This window comes from Agrilus planipennis, unplaced genomic scaffold (genome assembly GCF_000699045.2).
Source record: "Agrilus planipennis isolate EAB-ADULT unplaced genomic scaffold, Apla_2.0 scaffold26, whole genome shotgun sequence".
Classification (NCBI taxonomy): domain Eukaryota; kingdom Metazoa; phylum Arthropoda; class Insecta; order Coleoptera; family Buprestidae; genus Agrilus; species Agrilus planipennis.
In genome coordinates, this window is record NW_020439469.1 from 1,227,363 (window position 1) to 1,254,842 (window position 27,480).

The window sequence follows — 27,480 nt, forward strand, 5'->3', positions numbered from 1 at the left end:
TGGCGGTAAGAGATTTGCGGACAATGAAGAAGTAATCGAAGCTGTAAATGGTTATTTTGAGGAGCTTGACGAATCAGTCTATAGAGATGGCATTAATAGACTGGAACACCGCTATGAGAAATGTATCAGCCTTGGAGGAGATTATGTTGAGAAATAAAAAAAAAAAATTTTTAAAAACCTTGTTTTTCTTGGTCAGGCCGGAAACTTATCAATCCACCCTCGTATAATGATATCCGTTAGTTGAAAAATGAATGGATTCTTTAATTAGTAAGACAAACAGCAGTTACTACAGATAAATTGAGACTAACGTCCGGCGACTATTCTCCGCGTCTTCTATTTACGCGGATCTTAGCAGAATTTTTCCGTTTCACACACTTCATCTCTCTCACTTAGCAGATTTTGTTAGCTAAACGGGTTTACAATCAATCCCAAAACCTTTATAGTGTTCCATAAAAAGTTTTACTTCAATATTTAGGTACATACGAACTATAATAGCCAAACGATATGGTACTCTTCCCGATTTGTAAAAGGATATGGTATTATTATTTATAGCTTTTGTCTCATCCGAATAATAAAAAAAAGAGAAAAATGTTGATAATCTTTTATTGTTGTTACTATTTATTATTGTTATTAATTACAAACGGTTCGTTTTGTCAGATTCTTTCGATTGGAAAACATTGAACAGCTTAAGATTGCAACTTTGTTAAGAACCAGTTGACTGCTGTGAGTAGGTCCTCGTTGAGCTCTGCCGAATGGTCAGCAAACAATTGATCGATCTTTAGCAGTCCATCATTGTCGAGGTCTATATCGGCTTCACGACCGTTCAAGTCCCCAAGAAGTTTGAACTGTAAACGGAATGTAAGAAAAAGTGGAATAGGGTATCTAATTTGTAAAAATGTGAGCTAGAGCTAGTCCCTTTTTACTAATACAATAAATACTAGTTTATTGAGGAAAGAGGTAACTTACTGAACCACTTTCGACGTGTGGAAGGACATTAAGACTTTGAACTGTCACTGGCGCCAATGCCCATTGTACTTCCAAATCCAGTTCAAGACCATTCAGAGTGGCTCTAAATTTAAAACGTAAACGATTAAAGATTTACCTTAACGTAGTCTGTAAAAACATTCGGGTTGATTAACAACGTCTTCATGGTAAATTATTTGACGTTTTTTTAGCAATATCGAAGCAGATAGAATAGTAATAGTTCAAAAAAAATTTTCTTACTCGAGGGTTTCGAGTCCAATGGTGTTTTTTACAACGGTGTATGCGCTCCAATTGTCAACAGAAGCAACAATGGAATTGAAACGTACACTGATAGCCAGAGAATTTTTCTGAACGTCTACGTGGGTTAACTCGAAGTCGGAAAAACCAGAAACGTAAATTTTTGAAGCATTGTATTGAAGTCTAAAAGAAACAGACCAATATGATTAGTTAGCTGCTGCAACTAATAGGTGCATGTGAGAAAATATGATATATTTACACAGTTAAGACGTAGTCTGACACATCAACTTTGTCTATAGGATCAAATTTAGCGATGTAATACTTGGCAAGTTGGATCGCTGCTGTTAGAGTTGCATCGTCAATCTTATCGAAAATTCCTGTAAAATAAAGTTAGATGTTACATAAATTCGATTGTAGCATTAAATATTTCAAGAATGAATGCATTAACTTTACATGGAAATATAAAAGAAGTCTTACCTGCGTTTGCCAGGCCTAAACAGGCAAGGAGTCCTACAAAAGTGATTACTTTCATTTTGTAATTGTTGTGTATTTGCGCTACTTATTGATCCCGAACAAAACTGAGTACGATCATTGGTACCAACTTTGTTTTATATCTATAGGCTCCTCATTATCGTTTAAGCTCGTGCCAGCCAATTACAACCACTCCATCTCTAACAGATAATTAGCGGCTGAAGATAAGCTTGTCATGATTTTTCCATAAAGTAAAGCACTTTTGCCGATGCTTAACATCCTTTGCGAATAAGTGGTTTTACTGAGAAGGACCAGTTGAGTAGGTGCAAAATAAATCTGTTGAAAAATAATTAAATTATTTTCTATCTGATTAAAGAGATAAATCATATTATCTTTATTTAAAATAAAAATAAAAAATAAGTGGCAATTATGCACACAAAGTATTACGAAACTCATTCGGGAACATCCAATTTCGCCTCGTTTTATTTTTTTTTTTTTTTGGGACAAACCCTGTTTGGTTCATTCTATAATAAATACCCCTTATAACTTTATACAAAAATATGGTTCTGATGTAAAATCGAAGATCATTCTGAGAATTTAGTTATCTTTTGCATGACAGCACACTCGACAATATTTCCAATTTTAAATTTTTGTTTTTGTTGGAATGCGATATTTCACAGAATCCATTCCTAGTGCGTAATATCGGAGTCGTCCAGTTGGGCACTGAGGCTGGCCGCTCTGCGGGAATCATAGTTTAATTCCTGCTGTTGGTAGTGTAACCGTTGTGCATCAGAATTTTAGAAAATAGTACAAATGGCGCGGTAAACGCCATCTGTAGTACGATTCTACATTTTAGGATTACGTATGCTTCAACAAGGTCCATTTAAATATATGGATATCTACTTGCTGAAACGAATCCCGGCGTAGCTGACCTCAACCTGATAGGCACGTTACCATAATCGAATAAAATAATTCGAAGTGGTCTGTATTCTGTTGAAACTGCCAGACGCGGATCGCGATTTCGTTCTTCTTGAATCTCATCAGCGCGTCGCAGACAGCTCCGACAGAACACAGACCAACTTTTACCTGCTGTCTTAACGGTGCGTTTTAGAAAATACCACAACAGGCGCGGTAAACGCCATCTGTAGCACGATGCTATATTTTAGGATTACGTACGCTCCAACAAGGTCCACTTGTGTGGATATCTACTTGCTGAAACGAATCTCGGCGAAGCTAACCTCAACGTGATAGGCACGTTACCATAATCGAATAAAATAATTCAATCAGAATTTTGTTTGTATAGATTTTATATAAGGAGACGACGTACAGTGTGGACGCGTCGGTTGGATCAAATTCATTTAAAATACAAGGCTTTGTTTTCTGGAAAAACACACGGACACGTCGATCTTTATTATTGGCTGTGAGGTTTTTCATGATAAATTCTTGTATACAGGGTGGCCTAAAAATAAGCGACTGTCACCGACTTTATTTTTTCAAATAAGAGCACCTATTTTTTATTATACAGTAGATTTTATTTATTACGATCTTGGTTGTAGCGACCATTTTGCTATAGCGACGTTAAATCTAAGTCCCTTGAATTTAAAGCATACTTTCGTACAAAATTCATGTGGCTATAGCGACTTTGGATGTAACACCGAGTTCGGGAATAGCGACTGTTTTTAATTAATCATTTGTAACAAGTCCTTAGTAATCCCATGCAGATGTAGCGACCGGAGTCGGCCGCCAAGACACAAAGAGTCTTCTCATCTTTTGTTTTGCATCTACACAGACGGTCAGCGAGGGTTGTGACCTTTACCGCTTGTTTATAGATATTAGTTAAAATAGTAGAATGAAGATTGGGGCTACAAGGCGGTGGTCTAAGTGAACTATTCTGTTCAGACTGAGTGGTCGCTGTCGAAACTTGAAAGTTCACGTTGTAAACGCAGCACTACCACTGAGGATGTCAGCCGCAGTAGCTGACGAAACGTCTGGACACAACAGTTACTTAGACTATGGCCCATTCTACTACGGATTCCAGCAGTGAAAGCCTCTGTTCTTATATTAGTTAGAATGCTTGGGTTACAAAGTGATATTTTGAGTAGCAACTGTGTTTAGTAAACTTTTGAATAAGGATGAGTCCTGGATGCACATTAACTGTTAAAGAAAGGCGGAAATCGTTTCAAAGTTGGAAAAGTGTGAAAACTTTACACACGTGTCCGTAACGACTTCCGGATATTACGACGAAATTACAGTGGTCCCTTCGTCATCGTTATAGCATTAATTCTTATTCAATTAAGTACCTTAAATACATTGTGCATTTAATATAGAACAATATGGTCCTTTACAGCATGTAATATAAATGAATATTTTCAGATATTACAGATAGATAGGTAGGCCGGTTTGTATTGTCTAATAACAAAAAAGCTGTGAATGTTGTATATAAAGACATTCTGTACTATATATAGAATGTTCAGGGGTCTTTTGAAGATTTCCCGTCCTCGAGAATAATCTAAACAAAAAAAAACATATTTAGTATCAGAATTGCACCCGTGTGAAGCTGGGGCGGGTCGCTAGTTTAATATAAAAATTGCTTACCGCGGGACTGACAAAGTCACTGGAACGAGGCGTGCTCGCACATCTCACGCCGCGGTTGCACTGAATTACAAAATGGCCGACACACGGCGAGCGACGTTTGCAGATAACTTCATGTTTATACTTTGAAATCAACTGTTTCTCATTTCCTCATTCACGATTAAAGCCGCGTAATTTCAAATTGATATTTGTGGTAGTTAAAAAAGTTTTCTAAAGTATAATTCTAAATTATTTTAAACATTTTGTGGGCAATAAATAAAACACATATTAAGCTGTTACCTATTAACTAAAAAGTAAAATTAATTTAATTTAATGCAGCGAAAAATGCCTGTGGACAGAGTTGCCCTATTTTCATGGAAGCACCCATAAATGAAATTACCATAAAAAAGCCCGTACCCAGAAATAAAGATCGACATGTCCGAATGTTTTTGCAAAAAGGCAAACCACTAAATTTTAAATGAGTTTGTTCCAACCCACGCATCCTCACAGTATACAGGGTGTTTCTGAAATAAGTAGCAAGCCTTGAAGCGTGTTAGTTAGATGCAATAGGTAACCGCATGGTGAATAAAGCAGAGTGATTAAGGTATAAAAAACGTTAAAGAAAGTTAACCTCGACATGGTGTTAAAAACACAAAATAAAGAAAAAATTATAAAATTAACGTTATGTAAACATTAATAGGTACAGGTCTGACGAAGGAAGCTGGCGAGCGGTCGCGCAGGTACTTGCCCATTTATGACCTATTTGGGTAAGTCACTTGGAACCGATATGTTAGGCCCGAAGACCGAAAACGCTCAGTGGCCGGAAAAAACGGCCACATCGCGTTCTGGCTGCCTTCGAACGCACAAAACGCGTTTTGGCTGTTTTTAAACGCTCGCAACGCGTTCTGGTAACTGTTAAACAGCCGGAACGCGTTTTGTCAATTGTTGAACGCTCACAACGCGTTCTTAATGTTCGACTTGTATTATTTGCCGCTTTCTACCTGCGTACAATGAGATTTACATTGTACTTATAAAACAAATGAATTTCAATCCATTTTTCAGTTTTTAGGAAACAACTCAATCATTGACAACACAACTATAATTGGATACCAAAGATGGGTTCGGTTTTTCTCGCCGAATCATTTCAACAATATTAAATTTCTTATAATTGTTTTTCAGTTCTAGGTAGAAATTGCGACACTTGCATTTTTTATCAATGCACATTCGTGTGCACTGACAAAAAACAAAACCTTGTTTACTTCCTGATGATTTAGTTGATGCTGATCGTAAGGAGATTTTGTCCGCTAGTATTTAATATTGTTGTAACTTTCTACCTAGAACTGAAACATAATTATAAGAAATTTAATATTGTTGAAATGATTCGGCGAGAAAAACCGAACCCATCTTTGGTATCCAATTATAGTTGTGTTGTCAATGATTGAGTTGTTTCCTAAAAACTGAAAAATGGATTGAAATTCATTTGTACGCAGGTAGAAAGCGGCAAATAATACAAGTCGAACATTAAGAACGCGTTGTGAGCGTTCAACAATTGACAAAACGCGTTGCGAGCGTTTAAAAACAGCCAAAACGCGTTCTGTGCGTTCGAAGGCAGCCAGAACGCGATGTGACCGTTTTTTCCGGCCACTGAGCGTTTTCGGTCTTCGGGCGTAACAAATACACAAATAAGCTTTCAGTAGGCGTAAATTATAGTATTAATACAGATGGGACAGTGGCGTACTAGAAAATAATGTAAAAACATGACTTATCAAAAAGAAAAGATTAACCTATTTTGTTTTATAGTTAGTTTTCACATTCAATGTCATCATCGGAATCTCTATCACTGTCACCAACATCAACAATTAGTTCTTCTGTTTGTATGTCTATTACTTACTCACTGATCCGTGCTTCCAGCTTCCAGCGTCAGGCCTGTACATTATTGGATAGGCCTCTGGATAGGTTATCATAATTTTATTAAGTTTCCAAACCACTACTGAGGTATTGCCAAGGTTCGTTATGTTTTTATGTGTGGTTCGCCAATAGCCCTATCTTCCTACTTTATTTATAGCAATCATATACAGTCTTGTGAATCATTGGCATTCTACACTGGCGTTTGATACACGCCCTGTTTCATACAACCCCATATAAAAATGCCAAACAGATTTAGATCAGGACTACGCGCCGACCAAGGTACAGGATCCCGACATCCAATCCAGCGTCTAGGAAAATGTTCGTCCAGAAACTCACACATTAGTAAATGAAAAAATACTCAACACTAACCTACGATACCGATGCATTGACCTACTTCTAATGATTTCGATTGTCTTTATGCATACGTAATACAAACCTACTACGTTAAAAGAACAAAGAACTACTCCAGGCTGGCTGTAAACGTAAAGATCTTCAACCACACATAATCTAATCTAACAAATAACAAATAATACATAAGTACAAAAATACAGGAGAAATCCAACACGGATGCTTCTAAGTAGCAGCTGATTGAATGTGGCGTTGAAATGTCGTAGTGAAGTTTTAAGGAAACTCAAAACACAATTTAAGATTTTAACACATATTTCAAAATTAATTAAATATTTCATAATTATAAATTAATTAAAAGAATTATCTATTTGAAATCTGAAAATTCTAAAAGTCATCAAAAAGGCCAGTTTTTTCTTTAAATCAGCTAAATCAGAGAAACTTCTAGAACCAGTGAATGGCCTATGTTGAACTATATACAAATAATCACTGGTTCATCAAAAAGTTTAGCGCGTAAACGGGAATCGACAGTTTGATTGCAATCAGTCGATTCGGGAACGCGAAAGGAAAAAGTCTACCCTTAAAAGAGTAACCAAGGGGAAACTGTAGGTGTTGGTGACACTACCTCCTGGACAATGATTGCGACGCTCCTACTAATGTAAGTAAACTTAACTTCTTCGGTGTATTAATCTACTTTATAATAAAGTTGTTTTTCAATCTTGCCTTTCTTATCATCTTAATACCTTATCCTCAGTCACGCTAAAATAATCAAGATGCATTATAATCAGGTATTTAAAATAAATAAATAACAAAATACCGACGTGACGTGTATGGTGGCGACACCGTTTCTAAATTGAGCGTGACAGTATTTTCCTGTGTGATCCTACCAGGTCCGGACTGGCCTTTACCTTTACTTTTAAATACATTTTTTTGAAAACTTGTACTTAATTTTCTTGTTATAGTGCCTTATCACCTCCTGCAAGCTTACTTCTTATTTCAGAAGCACCATGCATACAGAGTAGAAGTGATCGATTTTTATTTTGCATATATGTGTACCTATTATGAACGAATGAGGATTATACATAATGTCAAAAGTACAACCCATATAAATGACATTTACTGAACATAAATGAAATAAATTAGAATAACAAGGGAAAATAATAATTTCATCTTTTGCACTATTTATTTGCAGAAACTGTTCTTTGCATATTGAAGCTGTTCTTCTATTACATATTTTGGGTTCCAAAGTTTCTACCGCTTCACTTCGTTTGCGTAGTAAAGCAGGCAATAACTTTCTTCTGGATCTATATATACTTTTACTTCATCACTCTAAGGTCAGTCCTAAGACTGGTTGGATACGTACCTCCACTCCTTCCTATCCTACGCTAATCTTCGCATTTCCCTTAAGCTAGATTTTTTTTTTTTTTTTTTTATGTTTTCGTGGAAGAGGGGAAATCTTCAAAAGACACCCAGCCGTCCGTACGACTGGGTAGTGTCGGATTCCCGAGGAAGAAGTCCTCGGACCTACCGACTAAAACCCCTCTACCTCAGGCCGTTTTAGGACCAACTAGGGTCCTCTTCAGTTTAGTAGGACACCTTCTCAGGCATGAAGGTCTAGTCAGAGACATATTAGAGGCAGAGAGGGGAATAAGGAGGAGTAGAGACAGACCTAGATTAGATTACTGTTCGGAAATAGTTAAGGATATGGGCTTAAGCTAGAACAACCCATATCCTTAACTATTTCCGAATAGTAATCTAATCTAGGTCTGTCTCTACTCCTCCTTATTCCCCTCTCTGCCTCTAATATGTCTCTGACTAGACCTTCATGCCTGAGAAGGTGTCCTACTAAACTAACTCGCCTATTTCTTGTTGACTTCCATAGAGTCCTCTGCTCTCTTACTCTTTCTAATATCTCTTCATTTCTAACCTTCTCTATCCACGGTATCCTCATCATTCGCCTGTAACACCACATTTCTAACTCCTCTAACCTTTTCTTACAGAAACCAAATCTTGTGATGATAATTCTTCCAAAATATGAGAAGATTTTTTGAATCGCTGTGAATAACATACAGTTTAGCGGAAGCATCTGTTGCGGTTTTCTCTTAGCGTAATTATTCTTTTTTGTTTTAGGAGATTATGTTTTTAATAACTTTGTAGTCGTATCGACTGATGTAACAAAAGGAAAGAGAAAAATTCTGAGTAGTAGTTATCATTGTATAGTAAGAGTCTTTAACGAGAAACGGTACTTGAACGTATTAATGTTTAACAAGAAATTCCTATAATAATTTAAAATTTAATCAGTATGTACTTCAATAAACCAGCGCTTCCCGGAAATAATAATTCACGTAGGATGGTTTTAGCTTGTTATATTTAGACTGTTTATTTTTTCCTATCTGATGTCTTTGTGTGAAAGCAACATGATACAAATTATCCTGCAAATAATTGTCGTAATCAAAACTTCAATAGCTTTGTATTTCGTAGAAACAAATGTTTATTTGTAATACGAAACAATATAATAAAAATTTAAGAAATGGCTAAAACATAAACGTAAATTATATTATCAAAAGATAGCACGGAATATAGCAGAGACTGGCTTTTTTTACTACCTAGCGGTTCATGCATAGTCTTATCTGGGGATGCATCCGGTTTATTTGAATATGCGTGATGGTTCCTACCCAATACCACCTAGACTGTCAAGGCCAGGGCTTTACGACGTCAACGGACTAATTAGTCATCATAAAAAGCGATCCATTAGTTAATTGTACTCATTTTGTATGCATTTATTAGATAAAGGTTTCTCCCAGGTTTAGCTCATTTAATTGAGTTTTACCTGGCCTGTACTCGATCATAGTTTATACAAATTTTATTGAGAAAATTGTTCTAGCGTTTTACCTATATTCAAATGTTTAAACGGGTAAAATTGCTGTAGCATCATTGTGTATACCGAATTGGAAAACGCTTTGTAACGTCATTGTGTGAACGTATTTTGGCGCTACTTTTTTATTTTATATTTTTGTTCAGTTTATCTCCATAGATATTAGAGCTTCTTTTCGCAAAAATGCCTAATAAGTGTTGTGTTCTGGGTTATAAAGGAAATTACAGGCCTGACGCAGGAAGCTGGCGGAAATTTTAAAATGGCGTGGATGCGCGGTGGCAAAAGTAATCAGTTTTAGGTATAACGATTGCAGCCTTCTTTATTCACTATTCCTGTCAGGGGCGTAGATTAAATATTTAAAAATAGGGATCAGTGAGCAAGTAATAGACAGACAAACAGAAGAACTAATTGTTGATGTTGGTGACAGTGATAGAGATTCCAATTATGAGAGTGAATGTGAAATCTAACTATAAAACAAAAGCAATAGGTTTATTTTTTCTTTTCGGTAAGTTATGTTTCTACATTATTTTCTAGTACGGTACTGACCTATCTGTATTAATGCTATAATTTACATCTACTGATAGCTTATTTGTGTATCGGTTCCAAGTGACTTATCCAAGTAGGTCATAAATGGGCTAGTATCTGCGCGACCGCTCGCCAGCTTCCTTTGTCGGACCTGTACACTGTCGAAAATCGGGTATATGTTAGTTAGTTTTCCCAAACATGGTAACTTTTCGAGCAATTCCACGAAATAATTTGCAGCTTACAAAAAATACCAGAATGTGTGAACGTCATTTTGAACAGGAAAGTAATCCTGTAGGTACCTTTAAAATATCCAAAGATCAAATTATTCCATCTATTTTTCCAAATTGCCCTACATACGCTTTAAAAAAATTAGTTGGCAATTAAAAATAGAGAAATAGAGACGAAAAAATTATTTCTATAGAGCAACAAAATGTATGTAGAATATTAAAAAAAAGTATCAAACAATATCAGGCTTATAAAAGGCGTGTTACTTTTCAACATTTGGATGAATTCATAAATGTCTTTAACAAATGGACACTTCCTAAAAATGACACAAGTTAATAAACAGTCAAAATGAATCAATTTTATATCAGATAAAAAATCATATGGTCGTCAGTCTTAATACTGGTTGGACACGCACCTCCACTCCTTCCTATCCTGAGCTAATTTACGCATTTGACTAAAACTAGAACAACCCACGTCCTTAACTATTTGCGAATAGTAATCTAACCTAGGTCTACCTCTACCCCTCCTAACTCCTGTTTCTCGCCTATTTTTTATTGACTTCCATAGAGTCCTATGTTCTCCTATTCTTTCTAATACCTCTTCATTTCTAACCTTTTCTACCCACGTTATCCCCATCATTCGCCTATAACACCAGATTTCGAAAGCTTTTAACGCGCCCACTGTCCATGTTTCGCACCCGTACAGCGCCGCGCTCCAAACATGCACCTTTAACAACCTTTTTCGAATTTCTAAATTAACCGTTCGCGAGCATAGAAGTAACTTCTTGTTATAAAATGCACTAGGTCCTATTATTACTTATACTTTAAAAATTCGTACGGATCTTAAAATAGAAAGTCACTTATATGGAAAACAAATTATTTTGCAGACCAACAAATATAGAATTCCATTTATCTTAAGTGATATTAATGATCTTTCTGATTTATGGAAAGAAGTTGATAAATTAGAAAATAGTACATTACCTCAAAAATCAAAATAAAATGGTTTTAGGAATATTATTAATCAGATTTGTTATATACCGGAGAGTTTAAAATCGACAGAAAATAATTAATTTAGTAAACAGCTATCCTTTCTAAGTGAACAGCTAAAATTGTTGCTTACATCAAAAGAAAGGTATCGTTACTCACTCAGCAGATACTGTAATATTATGTTCCATGGTAAATATGTACAATAAGTGCACATGATTATAAGTTTTTAAGAAGTTTTGAAATTTTAATATTGTCTCATCCATACACATTGAAAACTATATGTAACTCTTTTCTTACTGGCCCTACTATAGAAGAAACACAATTTTTTCTAGATTACGCAAAATAAATTGATGGCATTTGTTAAATTTCACAGGCAGATATTCGAACATACTATTGCAAGAGGAATATCGCACGAGTTAAATTGATAAGGCGTGTTGTTTAATTCTGGGGTGGAAGGTAGAGTAAGAGAAGTCTTGCAGCGAAGTTGACTATTAAATATATATTTACAATTAGAAATATTTACAGAGTATCTCCAACGAATGATTGATTATGATTAACTATACAAGTGCAAGTCCTTGTTCAAAATTAAAAAACTTTTGGGTATTTCATTCTCACCAGCCAGTAATGCTGGTGGGCGGGCAGTCCCTCCGAACTATGCCAAAAGGTAGGGCGGAAGGCCCTCTTCAGCCTCCTTTCAGAAACCGTGGGAATGGGTGGGTAGTGGTTCGGGTGAGAATGATGAGACGGGTGAAATGAAAACAGAAGAGAATGAAAGATTATCTGTGGAATATTACTGCCTCAGCATTTGTCTAAGTGATCCAAGGAAACCACAGAAAAACTTGGACCAAGGGAGACGCACCCGGAATCGAACCGGCGTCCTCCCGAATGCTAAGCAATGGTCTAAACCTCTAGGTCATGCCGCTCGGTATCTTTGTTCAAGTGCAAGTCACTTCTTATGTCTAAAACTTAAAACTAGGAGGAAAATGCCAAGGGTGTGGCGAATGTCACCATTGGTGATTAACCCTTTAGAACTTGCAAACTTATAAGGTGGGACTTTCAAAAAGGGATGTTTACAGCCTGTGAAAAGTTGGTTACATCAAATAATAAACAAACGGCACTTTCTAACTGTTAGACCCATAAAATAAACACTTTATAATAAAAATGAAACTGAAGTGGGAAGCGTAAAGGATTCTTCCTGAATCGTTACCTCTATAAACCAATTTAATCATTTAACGTATGCATCTAGCCATCCTTAAGGGTCTACTATCAAATAAACACCACACCGTCTTGTAAATTTGCAAAACATTCTAAAAATTGTATACAGGAATTTTATGACCTGCATCAAGAACGGTCTCTGAACACCATTCTTGAAAAATAAGAGAGAAATATCAGCATTTTGCGCTTTTTTATAGATAGACGATTTTTGTTTTGAAACTGTTTTTTTTTTTGCAAAAAAATCAAATGGGGTGCGACTAAGGGTTCAGTTCACGTCTGGCAGTCACCTTTCTACTGGAAGCCCTGGAAAAATCGTAAAATGATTTGAAATATGCTTTTAATAAAAGAGCATTCGTATTGATGTAGCGCCACTTCAGTTTGTACTGCTCGCCTTCTTATGATGACGTCACATCAGAGCACCGTGGCCTTCATAGTCTAGGTGGTATTGTTCTCCTACCTTGCGCTGTATCTTAAACCACCTCTGCTAGTTTTGCCTAGGTGGTAAGACTTAGGAGGGATATTGATGGGGAAGCCTTTACGCACCAACGTAGAGTTGACAAAGCCAGGATCTGGAAATAAAGTTTGTTTACTAAAAATAGCTTTGCATGGTTTCAAGCAATCGGCCAAGTTACGGTACAAAAAAGGGTGATATGTGATTTCGAAGTTAAATTTTGTATAATCAGTTGTGGCGCTTTATGTTGACGATTTTTTTGTTTTATATAATGACCTTGACGAGGCGCAACGATTAAAAATGGAATTAAATAAAAATTTCCACATCCGAAGCCTTGGAGCAATGTTTCGTATTCTTTTTACAAATGTAGAAAGAAATAATTGAAAGGATAAGTTGAAAATCAGTCAGAAACAATACATAAAAAGAGTTCTAGACATATTTGAAATGTCAAACTATAATGCTGTAAATGTTCCTTTATAGCAAGGTCTGTTTCATGCTCCTCAAGAATTTGTAGACGTTCCTTATCAGCAATTAATGTATCTTGCAGTATACTCAAGACCAGGCATTTCTTTCCCAGTTTATTTTCTTAGCCAAATTATTTAAAGTGGACTTGGAATTACATTCAAAAAATCATGGGTTCTAATTACTGGTTTTGTGGATGCCGACTAGTCTAATAGTCAAGGAGATAGAAAATCATTCTACGGCTATGTTTACTCGGAGGGCCCGTATCCTGACAGTGTCAAAAATAAAACACCGTAGCCTTTTGTTCCACTGAAATGGAATATATTTTGGTAAAGGCGAAGCCACAAAAAAGTCGTTATATTTAAAATCACTAAACACTTAAATGTTTAGTGAAAATAACACTTGTCATTTTTAACCCTAGAGTGGGCGCGCTATGAGCATTTTGCCGCCCGCGGTAAAAAACCGTTAATAATTTTTGAAAAAACTGCCCGTTACACTTACGCCTCTTAGTAGCTGCCCCCATTCTCGTTAGCAACGCGTACCGAAAGGCTGGACGCCATCAGTGCGCGGGGGACCGCTTGAAGAAAGGGTTGTTACCATCAGGTGTCGCCGGGCGGCAAATTGCTCATCGCGCGCCCACTCACGTAAGTAAAATTGTGTAATGTATTTTTGCAAAAAAATTTTGAGATTGTTTTTGTCAATGTTGAATATTGCCGGAATAAACAGTCAAATTATATACAAAGCCAATACTGAACATTTGATGCTACGTCGAGAATATTTGAAACAAATTGCCATGGTACTTGTCAAGCAATATATGACCACAAGGTTTTCTATAGACACTTTAAATATTCCTTCGAGGAACCAAATTGCTCGCTTTGTTCCAGTAGAACAAGCACCTGCTTCGTAAAAGGAGGGCAAATTCAGCATATATCCCTCAAAGAAAAACAGGCGCACGAAAAAAGGGTGTTCCAGATGCCTAAAGTTACTGTGCAATGAACATTGTACATATCTTTGTGAAGGCTGTCTTGATAAAGCGAATCCTGTAGACTTAGAAAATATATAATTTTGTTTTTTTTCCCCATTTTTAAAGTATTAGAGTATTATTTAGAATAAGAGAAAAAAAGTCAATTAAAATAATAAGTTTCCTAAAGCCTTATAAACCAAAGTTTTTAGATCGGAGTTGAATAAATAATTTGATTTATTATTACTTATTAGTATATTATTTAAATCCTGAAAGAAAAAATGATTAAATTGCTGTATTACTAGTTAAAATGGTCAAAGAAAAGGGGGCGGCAAAATACTTCCTACGCGCCTACTAGCGTTTCGCAAAAAGACGCGCCCACTCTAGGGTTAAATAATAATATGCTAATTACCATTTGAAATGATAACCCGAGTGCGATAAAATTATCTGAAAATCATGTTTTCCAGAAGCGCGCTTTACATACATATGTACATGTCAAATATCATTTTATTCGTGATAAAATAAAAATGCTAAATTACATAAACTCTCAGCTTTATCAACAAAATCTATAATTACTATATTAGTGTCACTTATAACAAATATTCCAATTTTCATGCGTGCAAAGTTCAATATTTTTTTTAATTTACCTTACACAAGTCGTTGCCAACTGTAGCAGCTTTTACGCCAACAAATACAGGTTAATGATCCGTTAATACGTCAATATTTCATCCTCCGTTATATACCATATTTGGTCTAGTTAGCGTTTATGTATGTATAGCGCGTTATGCTTTTCTACAAAATTCCCGAAATATTCACAATTTTGTTCATCAAATATTAGCGTATCAACGTTAGTATCTCCCACAATTATATGATTTTCATTATTAGATTTCAAAGCTATACAGGGTGTTTTTTAAGTAACTCCTGATTTCAAACATGCAGAATGTGGTAGGTAGGGTACTACAAAACAAGAAAATTAAGTAAATGTTTGGTGTTCCGAAGTCCACCGTACTTGAAAGTGCAGTCAAGGGCAGCAACATCCGTGGTGCTGTATTTCTGTTATATTTTTGGACTCATTTGTTAGATTAGATTAAATGTGATTGACGATGTTTAGAATGCGTAGAATAATTCTTTGTTCTTTTAAGATTGTAGGCTTGCATGTACCTATGTAGTTAGGTGAAGTAATTCACATTGTATCCGTGTCGTACAGCAGTCCAGAATAGTATTACTGCATTGACCAGTGCATGAGTTTGAAGACGGATATTTTCCTAGACGTTGAATTGGACGTACGGGTCCTACACCTTTACCAGCACGTAGTTCTGATCCAAATCCACTTGACTTTTTCGTATGAGGTTTTATGAAACAACGCGCGTATCAAACGCTAGCGCAGAACGCTAATAATTTGTACGGCTGTGTATGCTCGCTGCAAATGAAGTTCGTTACATGCCAGATGAAAGATGTTTTTAGCCGTCAGAGATATTTTTGTAGTGTATGCACGTATGTGTGTGTGTTTATTGGTGTAATTTTTTTAAAAGGAAGATAGGGCTATTGGCAAACCACCCATAGAAAACACACCTTGACAACACCTGAGTGGAAATTTAATAAAATTACAATTACTTTCCCAGAAGATGTTACGTTACCTATTAATTATTAATGTTTACGTAGCGTGAATTTGTTATTTTTTTTTCGGTTCTTAATACCATAGCGAGGTAAACTTTAAATAGTACGCATGTTATCAGCGATGAATAAAGTGGTTATTTGATTAATTTTTATTGCAATGAGAGTGTACAGTAGGGTAATAGTAAGCTTTTGCTCATGTAGCTACTTAGCTGTTATTGCAAGTTCTCTGTACATTATCAATTCACGTCAAGGGCAGGCTTCGGATTGCAACTTCTGGTTTTCTTACAAATTTTTTTTGCTATTTATTTCAGAAACACTATGTATATTTATCTGTGATTGTTCGGTATTCACCGTATAATATTAAGTTTTATGTTTATCTATTGTTAGAAGTAAAGTTTTGTTAAATTGTAAATGTTTAATATAGCGTAGCAACCCCTGTCAGTATTAACCTTTTTAATTTATAGTATGTATAAATAATGCCTCTTGTTCGTTAATTTTAACCTTTTTTTATGATATTCGTTATTTTTAGTTTCTTTGTAAGTTTCATGTTTAGATAGATTTATAGCTCTTTTGTGTAGTACACTTCGACCCTTTAGTGTCACTTTGCTAGGCTAGGATTAGTATTATTGAATTTAAATTTATTGTTTTATTATGGTAGCTAGAAATTAAGAAGCACGCTTTCTAGTGCAATTATTTGTTTACATGTAGATATATATTTTCGTCGAGTCAGTTTTAAGAGAAAGTTTTGTTTGTTTGTATGCTCGACCTTTTTTTGTGTAAGATAAGAGTGGGGTGGTTTCTGTCAACCATTACTAATAAAAGGGGTTGCAACGGCTCATTTTAGAGAGATTCATAAAGATCAAGAACTAGAGCGAAAAAAGATAGATTCATTAGCCACTTTAATTTCCTTTATGTGTTTTTTCATCTGTTTTTTAAGTTTAAATCACACACGTTTCATTTTGTATATATGTAAATAAATAGTTCATTTAAAAGCAAGTGTTTTCAATACCGAAAAGCAATAACTAGATCGCTCGCCATTAATTTCGATTGTGACTTGAGGATACAAGAAAGTTATCTTTCACTCAAGACAAATAGTTCCTCAAGAGAACAAACAGTGATCTTCACATTTATAATTAAAATATCGGTAGAAACTGCAATTTAACATCTACACTCATTTTCTTAAGCTTCCCAATTTCTTCAATATCGCCATGATGTGATGTTCTACTTCTTCTTGAACGTAGATTATTACTGCGCGAGCTTTATTTGTATCACTTCCATTCTTGTAGTGCTGATATCCTGGAATGTCAATGAATCCATGGGAGATACTAAACCATGCATCCGAACATACAATGGGCGTCAGGTTTTTTTAATGATTTAACAAAAACTTCTAACAAATCCTTATCCTCCTTCTGTGTATCTGCAATAGAGTGAGATCCAATTTATTAAATAGTTTATTGTTAGTGTAGTCATTTAATAATTCAATAGTTTCTTCATCTTCGTTAGGATTCGAGACGTACCGGATGGTAATTTTGCCGGGCGTCGGATAACCGAGTACCCTGATGTCTTCGTTTTGGTGGTCTTTCCTTAAATATCACCCTCAGTAATGTCCGAAACCACATAAAGTCCCTTTCAAAAAGTCCTTTAAATAATCAGCCAATGAAACGTTAATTTTTTGTTGGCGGACTTCAACGAGAGAGTCAAGTTGAAAACATTGAAACGAACCTTTAATATTCTTACACATGTGTCTGCAAGGTGACAACATAATACTAATAACTAATAACTTATCAATAGTTTAAACCTGAACCAACAAGCGACAGAAATTGTAACAGTTCGTCCATACATACCGATGTGTTCTTGATCACGAAAAAGCAAACACAAGAACTATATCCAAATAACAGATAACTTAGCATAGTAACTAATAAATAATTACAATTTAGGACAAATAGCCTATCCCATCAATACAATCATAATTAAAATAATTCGAAGTGGTCTGTATTCTGTCGAAACTGCCAGACGCAGATCGCGATATCGATCTTTTTGGATCTCATCAGCGAGTCGCAGGCAGCTCCAACAGAACACAGACCAACTTTTACCTGTTGTCTTAACAGTACGTTTTAGAAAATACTACAAATGGCACAGTAAACGCCATCTGTAGCACGATGCTACATTTTAGGATTACGTTTGCTCCAACAAGGTCCACTTGTGTGGATATCTACTTGCTGAAAACGAATCCCGGTGTAGCCAACCTCAACGTGATAGGCTTAATCGAATAAAATTTTTATTTTCTAAAACAGTCATAATTATCAATTTTCATTAGGCAAGTTTATATTTGTTATACCTAATAAACTGTTATTTCTGGGGCTTTTTTTTTTCCCCATTTTGGAAGTACCTTTTGATGTACCTGACCAAACATCCACGATAACTACCTTCCCGCTGTTGTATATCTATATTCACAACATCGACGGCCCAGGCCCACCTCCCCTCTGCTAAATCGACATGTTTCGTCCGAACCTAATTCCGATTGTACCATTCGCAAAGATCTACAACCGCGAATATAGCAATATGCATAGCATATAAGCGAGCGGAGTCGTGGTTGCAAAAACGAAACCTATTAAAAGTTAACCAAATATAAAAAGGAAAAACAGGACTCTCAACCTGCATTTGAATTCATCGTAGCTAAGCAACGGGGAGGCGCAGCCAGTAAAATTCAGACACCACCCGTACTGCGACTCCTGAGAGGCTTTACTTCACTCGTCTGTTATAACACTGTATGCTACTAATATATATTTCTGGTTCGACTCACCTGGTACGTTCCTCCAATGCTTGCTAATCGCCAAATCTCATCTACGCTATTTTTAACAAAATAGTTTTCTTACACCTAGCGCCTGCTGTAACCGTGATTGAATTAGTCCAATAAAAGATTCGGATAATACTTCTGGTTAATTCTTCTGCTGCAGTGCTGCGAGTCTGGTCTTTATCGTAGCGGGCGTAATTTCTTGTCGTGTGATTGTGCACTTAAGAGTCTAGCAGCCAATTCTACAGAATATCTTTCAACACAGGTGAAAATAATAGTTTCATAAGCTGAACAACCTCCGTCGCCGAACATATGCAGCGTGCGTTTGCCTTCGCCCAAATAAAGGCAAATTTTTGCATTCTTTGAGAAACGTGCACTTCTTGCTCAGCGAATGAATTCTTACCGTTTATCTAGTCTTACCACACCCCAACTACATATCATTTTCTTACCGAGCGGCATGGCCTAGAGGTTTAGACCATTGCTTAGCATTCGGGAGGACGCCGGTTCGATTCCGGGCCCGTCTGCCTTGGTCCAAGTTTTTCTGTGGTTTCCTTGGATCACTTAGACAAATGCTGAAACAGTAATATTCCACAGATAATCTTTCATTCTCTTCTGTCTTCATTTCGTCCGTCTCAACTTTCTCACCCGAACCACCACCCACCCATTCCCACGATTCCTGAAAGCAGGCTGAAGAGGGCCTTCCGCCCTACTTTCCGACCGCGCACTAGCATTACTGGCTGGTGGGAATGAAACACCCAAAAGTTTTTTTTTTATCATTTTCATCATCGTAGTGTTTGGGGTAACAGTTTTGGCTGCAATGCACCACTGTCACGGCGCCATAATTCTGGTCAGATCGAAAATCTTGTTTGCAAATGTAGATATGCTACATTTTGAAACTATATTTCGTCAATCGATATCGCACACGTTTGAATACAGTGACATAGCAGCTCACAATCGTCGAATCATTTAGCGTACAGTCCATTGTATATTTCCAACTGCAAAGCTGAAAACCACCGCTTTTTGATTGGTGTAGGAATTTGCTTAATGCAATTTCTATATAAAAGGAATTAATTTTTTAGCCATGTCACCTGTCCATTTAGTTGCCGCGTTTTGATTACTTCCCTAGGCAAGATATGAAATGTAATTCTAGAATAGGTACTTTAAAGAATGAATTACCGGCAAGTCCAAAAATAACGTGAATAAATAATGTGGTTTATTGGAAAGTTATGTTCACGTCATAGACATAGTCTGTAAAAACCATTCTGAAATGTCTAAATTTAATAAAGACACATTCTACTAAGTCCTACATAATATACAAAACTGGCTTTTTAGTTATGGTAATAATTTCCATTCCACAGATTATTACCGGTATTTCTAAATAATTTGGAGAAGGTTCTCTAGGTAATAAGTAGGTTACAGTGTCATGTTTGTCTTAAACTGGGATGAAAACCATCCGAAATAGGACAGTAACTGTTGCTATAACCATGCTATTGTACTGACTACTTTGTAGAACATTTTTTTGTTGTGTATATCCAATATACAGTTAGGCAAGACGCGACGCACTTAATGAACAATAAGTTTTACTTTTACGTCAACTCACAACAACAAAGTTCAAAATTTACATGGACTTCCTTCTCCAGAATTAATTGTAAGTGTTTTTCAGTTGTGAGTTTCGACTTAAAATGTGGACAAAACTGTAAATGAAGATGCACTTGCTACAAAGGTAAAGCTTTGATATGGTTTATGCAGCTGTTAGCGCCTTTAAAAGCAGCCAAGAACAGATAGTACCTTCAACTGAAAGAATAAATACTACTACGATTATTGATACGCTAGAAAAACGTTCACTTGAATTAATCAGGGTGTAAACGGAGAAATTCAGTCAGTCCCCTGTCGGTTAAACCCTCGGACCTTCTATATTTCTGAAATGTTTGGTTAAATATCGACATTATTACGAACCTATTCTACATCGATTGGTCAAGCTTCTCATTATAAAACTTGATTAAAGTAAACTGACACCCACATAGATGGTGTCAACTAGGTGCAATCGAGAATAGCATGGTAAGTGCAGCAGTGCGGTTGAGAAACAAAATATTTATATGAAAACTTCAACAAGTCACAGTCCGAAACCAGTCCTGGGCGTGATTTGGCAACGTCTTTGTAGTACATCTTAATCTTTGAGTACAACTAATTCCCGGGTTCGATTCCCGGCGGGGGTGTGACAACAGCAACAACTTTTCCCTCATTAATTTGAGGTAGTGTGTAGTGGGTAAAAAATTCAGAAACAATTTTCAGAATAATATTTCATATTAAACTAACTCACTTCAAAAAGATGTCTAAATTGTATGTATGTTTAATCATAGTATATTCAGTATATATAGGGTTGTTCGGAAAGTCATTTCGTTTTTTTTTTTTGTGGAAATGAAAGACAGTTTTCGTATAATAAACAAATACTTTATTAAATTATATATTGACCGTTCTGGTCCAACACCTTTTGCCATCTTTCTGGTAGTAGTATAATTCCACGCTCATAAAATTTTTGGTCTTTGCTGGCAAAAAACTGATCGAGGAGGTTTTTGACCTNAATGACCAATGAAGCTTGTCATCCATAATATTTAGGAAGGGACTCCTACACTCCACCCCCTTTATTTGCATAAGTTAAGTTTATTTAAGTCTTAGTTTTAAGTTTAAAGACAGATTCAAATTGAGATTAACAAGACTCACACAGACAGACTCACACAGATTAAGAGTCACAAGAAAGATTCAGATTCGATGTATATAGTGTAAAGGTGTACAGTAGGTGTAAATTCAATATATAAGTCCACAAATCAAACGTCTATGCGTTCTTCTTTCAACTAAATGAACTGCTAATTAGTTTTGGTGGTGCCGCTTTATTCTGCCCTACTGATAAGTATCAGCAGGATATTGACGAAAACGAGCCCTTACAAGGCGACGATACAGAACCTTCAGGTATCTTGTCCCAATATGTTTTTAAATTCATTTTGTTTCTTCAAGCATTCACCATTCCACCACCTCTCATTACTTTTTCCTATCTTTAATGTTTGTCTTATCATTATTTCACTGACATCATCCTTCATATCCTTGCAATTTCTGGTTTCTGTATCATCATATTGTTTCTGTATTTCTCATTAACTTATTCGCTCACTACTTCTTTCCATTTAACTCTTATGGGTAGATGGTCTGTTCTATCATCTCTTAGACGACAAACCGGTCTAATGTTTTCCACTAAATTTCTCCTCCCCATAAAAGAAAACCTACCTATTCTATCCCCTTTGGAAGAGGATACCAGAAAATACCAGCCCCATTGTATAATTCCTATTTGTATGGTCATTTCTTGTCTGACCAATTTCATTAATAATTGTAGAAGTTGCTTTACCAATTGTTACAATTAAATCTCCAACTATTAATATGTTAGTTTTATTCAAAATCTCCCTGTATCTTTTTTCCTCTCTTTCCTCAGTTGCCTCCATTTCACCCCTTATAGCGTTCAACCACTATCGTTTATCACTAATTCCTCTTTTTCCATACTTTTCAAATTCCTCTCCTTTACCATTTTATTTTTTACTTAAACTTCTTCCCTCAGCTGCGTACTTTTTTTTTTTTATATCTTCAACTCTTCGTCTTCTCTTCGACGTCTTGCACTTTGTTGTCCATCACGGTGCATAAAGCCAAAGGTCCCGGGTTCGATTCCCGGCGGGGGTGTAACAACAGCAACAATTTTTCTCTCATTAATTTGAGGTAGTGTGTAGTGGGTAAAAAATTCAGAAATGAATTTTCAGAATAATATTTCTTACAACTAATTCCTATAAATAAAAAACAACAATATATCGTTTACTTATCTTATTGGTTCCGGGAACTGTAGCAAACATACATAAGTACGCTACAAATTTTTTTCGAAATTGCGTGCTAAAAGACAGGTTTCACGATGTCTTATTTCTCGCTCACACAAAATTGGTGTTTCATGCACGCGTTGTTTTATACAACCCCACATATGAGACCTTGTGGAGATCCGGTCTATCGAAACCACTAGCAGTAAATGATAAGAATGTTGCAACTGTTCCTTTAAAGTTCGTCATACGTCATTCGAATGAGAGGAACCAACATCTATGTCATTCGATAGTTCGGGTATGTCTGCTTCCCGGTTGCTACCTACCTCCCTTTCACCTGAACAATTCCTTATATCGGCAATTCTCAGTACCATAGCAATTACAAATCATTCACTGCTTTGAGAGAAGAGATGGCGTCGCTCACAGTAATAACAATTGTTCTACAGTTATACACCGACCTTGTGCGAATGACGGAAACTGTTAATTACCAGCTCATTGAATGCGTGATTTACCAAGTTTGGACAGGCCCTTACCTGTACTTTCAAGTTCATGTTTCTCGAGAACATTGAGCATTCGGACCTGCAAATTTTCTTGTCTTATAATGTCAAATCATCTCCTGGAAGGTCTCTACTTATTTCAGTTAGACCCTGTATATTGAGTTTCTTTTCAACATCACACGATCATGCCACCATTGGTTTTTATCAACTTTAAGCTTTATCATTGTTTCACCACTTCTCAATAATAATTTGGTCTAATCTTACATTGAGGACAGTACAGATCCTCTTTTGATAAAGATTAATTCTAAGTATTATTTTGAAAGCGTTTGTACTAAGAAAAAAACTATCTTGAAAAATTAATTTATCGTATGGACTTTGTAATTTTTAAAATTATCAACTTATTTGGTACTTCCTGGTATTATGTATTCTTTTGAAGTTTAATAAAGGAATTTGCCAGATTTTTTGTGCATTTGGCTTGCTCATGCTCCATTGATTCGTTTCTAATGATTTTACCCGTTTTTATAATTCTTATCCAATGAGCAAATCAAATTAGCTGCAGGAAAAGAATTTGCTTGCTCAGTGTAAACTGAAGAAAAAAATGTTAATACAAACACGTGCCTATTGCGATAGGTTCCGTACACCATTTACAGATCCTAATGCAAGTAAAGTAGTAATATTTTATTAGAACCTATTCGAGTCCTATTCATCAATTCGTTTCACTCAAAATTCAGTTTCCTTTTAACGTCTGCTTTTTTTGAAATAATAGTTTCTTTAAGAATCAAAATCTTTTGTTTCGATTTCGAGAAGGGTTTCTTTTGTGCCTATACGTAAAATAGTGTTATGGATGGCACTGTTATAAATCATGAAGTTAAAAGGGTACATAAATTGGTCAGGGTTGACAGCAAGAAGGCTGTCATAAATTCATGTCTTGTAATGTGCAGGTCCATCGAGGACTCAAAGCGATTCATTTTATTGCCCCATAAATGTAAACTTTCCCTCGAAACTGGGTCAGATGGTGAAATCTGGGACTATTGTCTCTACCAGAACCACCCCCAGTGGTAATGACCAATGAAGCTTGTCATCCATAATATTTAGGAAGGGACTCCTACACTCCACCCCCTTTATTTGCATAAGTTAAGTTTATTTAAGTCTTAGTTTTAAGTTTCTAAGATAGACTAACAAGACACTCAGACTCATACACAAAACAGACACACAGACTCAAAGAGACTCACGAGATACAGATTAAGAGTCACAAGAAAGATTCAGATTCGATGTATATAGTGTAAAGGTGTACAGTAGGTGTAAATTCAATATATAAGTCCACAAATCAAACGTCTATGCGTTCTTCTTTCAACTAAATGAACTGCTAATTAGTTTTGGTGGTGCCGCTTTATTCTGCCCTACTGATAAGTATCAGCAGGATATTGACGAAAACGAGCCCTTACAAGGCGACGATACAGAACCTTCAGGTATCTTGTCCCAATATGTTTTTAAATTCATTTTGTTTCTTCAAGCATTCACCATTCCACCACCTCTCATTACTTTTTCCTATCTTTAATGTTTGTCTTATCATTATTTCACTGACATTGTCCTTCATATCCTTGCAATTTCTGGTTTCTCCTCACTGTATCATCATATTGTTTCTGTATTTCTCATTAACTTATTCGCTCACTACTTCTTTCCATTTAACTCTTATGGGTAGATGGTCTGTTCTATCATCTCTAAGACAGCAAAACGATCTAATTTTGTCCACTAAATTTCTCCTCCCCATAAAAGTAAACCTACCTATTCTATCCCCTTTGGAAGGGAATACCAGAAAATACCAGCCCCATTGTATAATTCCTATTTGTATGGTCATTTCTTGTCTGACCAATTTCATTAATAATTGTACAAGTTGCTTTACCAATTGTTACAATTAAATCTCCAACTATTAATATGTTAGTTTTATTCAAAATCTCCCTGTATCTTTTTTCCTCTCTTTCCTCAGTTGCCTCCATTTCACCCCTTATAGCGTTCAACCACTATCGTTTATCACTAATTCCTCTTTTTCCATACTTTTCAAATTCCTCTCCTTTACCATTTTATTTTTTACTTAAACTTCTTCCCTCAGCTGCGTACTTTTTTTTTTTTATATCTTCAACTCTTCGTCTTCTCTTCGACGTCTTGCACTTTGTTGTCCATCACTGCTGCCACTCTCTGATAGCTGTTGTTCATTTGTCCACTGTAACAGCAACATAAGCAAATCATCACTATTCACGTTCCTTCACTCTTAATTTAGATTTGTAAACGAATTGTAACTTTTCAAGTTCCTCTAACATTGTTAAACAGAGTCAAATTTGTTGTCTCATTAAAGACAATCTTTTCACTCTTTAAATTCCTACTAACTTGCATGACAAGGGCATCTTTTACAGATCCTAATGCATTTAAACTTTTTCTATTTACGTGTTTCTTATGCTTAAATTATAACTATTTAAAATTGTAAAATATGAAGTGAGTAATACAAGTTTTTTTTTGTTCCAGGTACGTTTGACTCAGTCTATTTATTTGGCACATTGCAGGTCCACTTCATCCGTTGTCATGGTAAATTTTTCTCAATTTTTTTCCTATTTCTAAATTGCGTTTTTAAAACAATAAATTTCATTTGTAAGTATTTCATAAACTGATAAAGTCTTTAATTCGCTAGTACCAGTAATGATTAAGCACATTTAAAAGGCTTAAATTTTTTATGACCAAACATTTTAAAATTAATTAAGATTGGACGCAAATATTGCTTGTAATGATAACGTGGTTAAATTCCACTTTTGATAAGATAGAAACGATGGACACATGAAACTGCGAAATTCATTGTAGAAGTGTTGTATAAGTCAATGAGTTATGTTTGGTAATTTTAATTAAAAGAATGGTTTTCTACAATTGATAGACATCTTTGATACTTTGTGAAGCACCATTATACTTATTTTTTTTATTCTTTTTCTACTATACCTTTATTTCCCAAAATGGAAATAAGGGTTCGCAATGCCTGGTAAAGTAGATCTAGAGAAGGAAAATTTGCGACATTCTATGCGTATTTCTCATTGCTCAGGTCATAAAGTTATTTAGAAAATTTAGACTGTTCCTGTTGTGCCTTTGAGCCTTTTATGGACAGGCAGTTTTGTTAATTTATGACTTATAGCTATAGAGGGTGTCCCATTTATAACAAATTAAAAAAAAAACATGGCTTCCTGACACAAAATACAATAAAAAAGTGTTATACAATTTTTCAATCCAGTGACAATTGAGCTCGCAAATCGTCTTTGTAAATTTGAACGTACAATTTGTTTCATTACGGGCCTGGCTCTAGGCGACTAACGTCGCTCAGCTGATCTAGTGTGGATGTAACAAGTACCTACCGGGAAGAAGCCGAATGCACTTCCACCTTCTAAAAAAAAGGTACAAGTGAAAAAGAAATGCGTACCTTTTATAAAAAATGTTGAAATTGTCCGCCATTCGCTTCAATGCAACACTGCCTGCGCCGTACCCAGTTGCTGCGATTTTTGGCCCAGATACCGGGAATATTTCGAACTATACGATAGGCATTGGTAATGTAACTCACCATCAACTGACGGTTGAATAAGAACCCTACTAGAATGCACTATCACACTACTAATTGTCCTTATTATAAAAGTCTTTTATGAAATGACCACTAAATAAATAAACTACACTAACAAACAAGTACATTCCACAACAATCCAAAGCGAACTGAACAACCTGTTACAAACTACAACATTATGTGTATTTATTCCAGTCACTTCCAGCAGTGTAATTATACGAGGTTATATCAATATTTAGCTTTTTACATTTAATGAAAACAAGATAACCAAGTTGGTCCTTCTGGACACATCCTTGTATTACCCCCCGTGGGGCTAATGAGCCCTGCCAGGCAAAACTAACGTTTAACACATGTGAATGGTCAAAGTAGGTCTGAATCTTGTCTCAACTTTTACAACTATAGCACATACATTCGTTTTCGTACACTAGTCTGTTATATTACAAACCTTTACCAAACGTTGGGTGGTGAGGGTTTTTTGTGCACCGCTTCTAACTATTCCGTAGTCGTTAAAATTTCTTTTCTATTTAAAATAACATAATACTCGACTACATTAGGTCCACTTCATTTTACAATCATGGGATTTTCGATTGTGATGGATACGTAGTTTTTTTAACTGTTGTCGTCTAATGGACCTTAACGCCAGTGCATTTTCTTCGGCTTATCCGTAACTTAATACCAAACATAAACAATAACATTACCCCAAAAAGCAGCTGATTCCGACCTACTGAAGGTGAATTTTTCTACGATCAGCTGGAATCGTAATTAATTTGCGATTGTGCAGGGCCGGCCTCAAAACTGTTATAATTTTATAATTTTTTATTTTGTTTCAAAAGTCAAAAGTGTTATAACATTTTATGTTCCAAATGTCCGTAGGAATCTGTGGTATAAATATTAATTATTATAACTGGGACACCCTATATAG

General features: G+C 35.7%; 2 protein-coding genes across 6 annotated transcripts in view; one reads left to right on the top strand and one right to left on the bottom strand.

Annotated features, from left to right (window-relative positions):
* LOC108740021 (mitogen-activated protein kinase-binding protein 1) overlaps positions 1–27,480 on the top strand; it is a 482,920-nt gene that overhangs the window by 134,117 nt on the left and 321,323 nt on the right. The window lies entirely within an intron of this gene.
* Positions 590–1,811, bottom strand: LOC108740111. The gene is made up of 5 exons (XM_018474317.1): positions 1,699–1,811; positions 1,481–1,598; positions 1,225–1,404; positions 967–1,069; positions 590–845 (listed from the first exon to the last, which is right to left on the bottom strand). Exons 1-5 carry the CDS (start codon positions 1,751–1,753, stop codon positions 687–689), a joined length of 615 nt encoding a protein of 204 aa, XP_018329819.1. The 5' UTR covers positions 1,754–1,811; the 3' UTR covers positions 590–686.

What these genes read in the sequence shown, in the direction of transcription:
- LOC108740111 (XM_018474317.1), bottom strand. Translation starts at nt 1,753, where the DNA reads ATGAAAGTAATCACTTTTGTAGGACTCCTTGCCTGTTTAGGCCTGGCA. An exon ending in TTTAGGCCTGGCAAACGCAG is followed by an intron (nt 1,599 to 1,698) that starts GTAAGACTTCTT and finishes TTTATTTTACAG; the next exon opens with GAATTTTCGATAAGATTGAC. An exon ending in ATTGGACTCGAAACCCTCGA is followed by an intron (nt 1,070 to 1,224) that starts GTAAGAAAATTT and finishes TTTTAAATTTAG; the next exon opens with AGCCACTCTGAATGGTCTTG.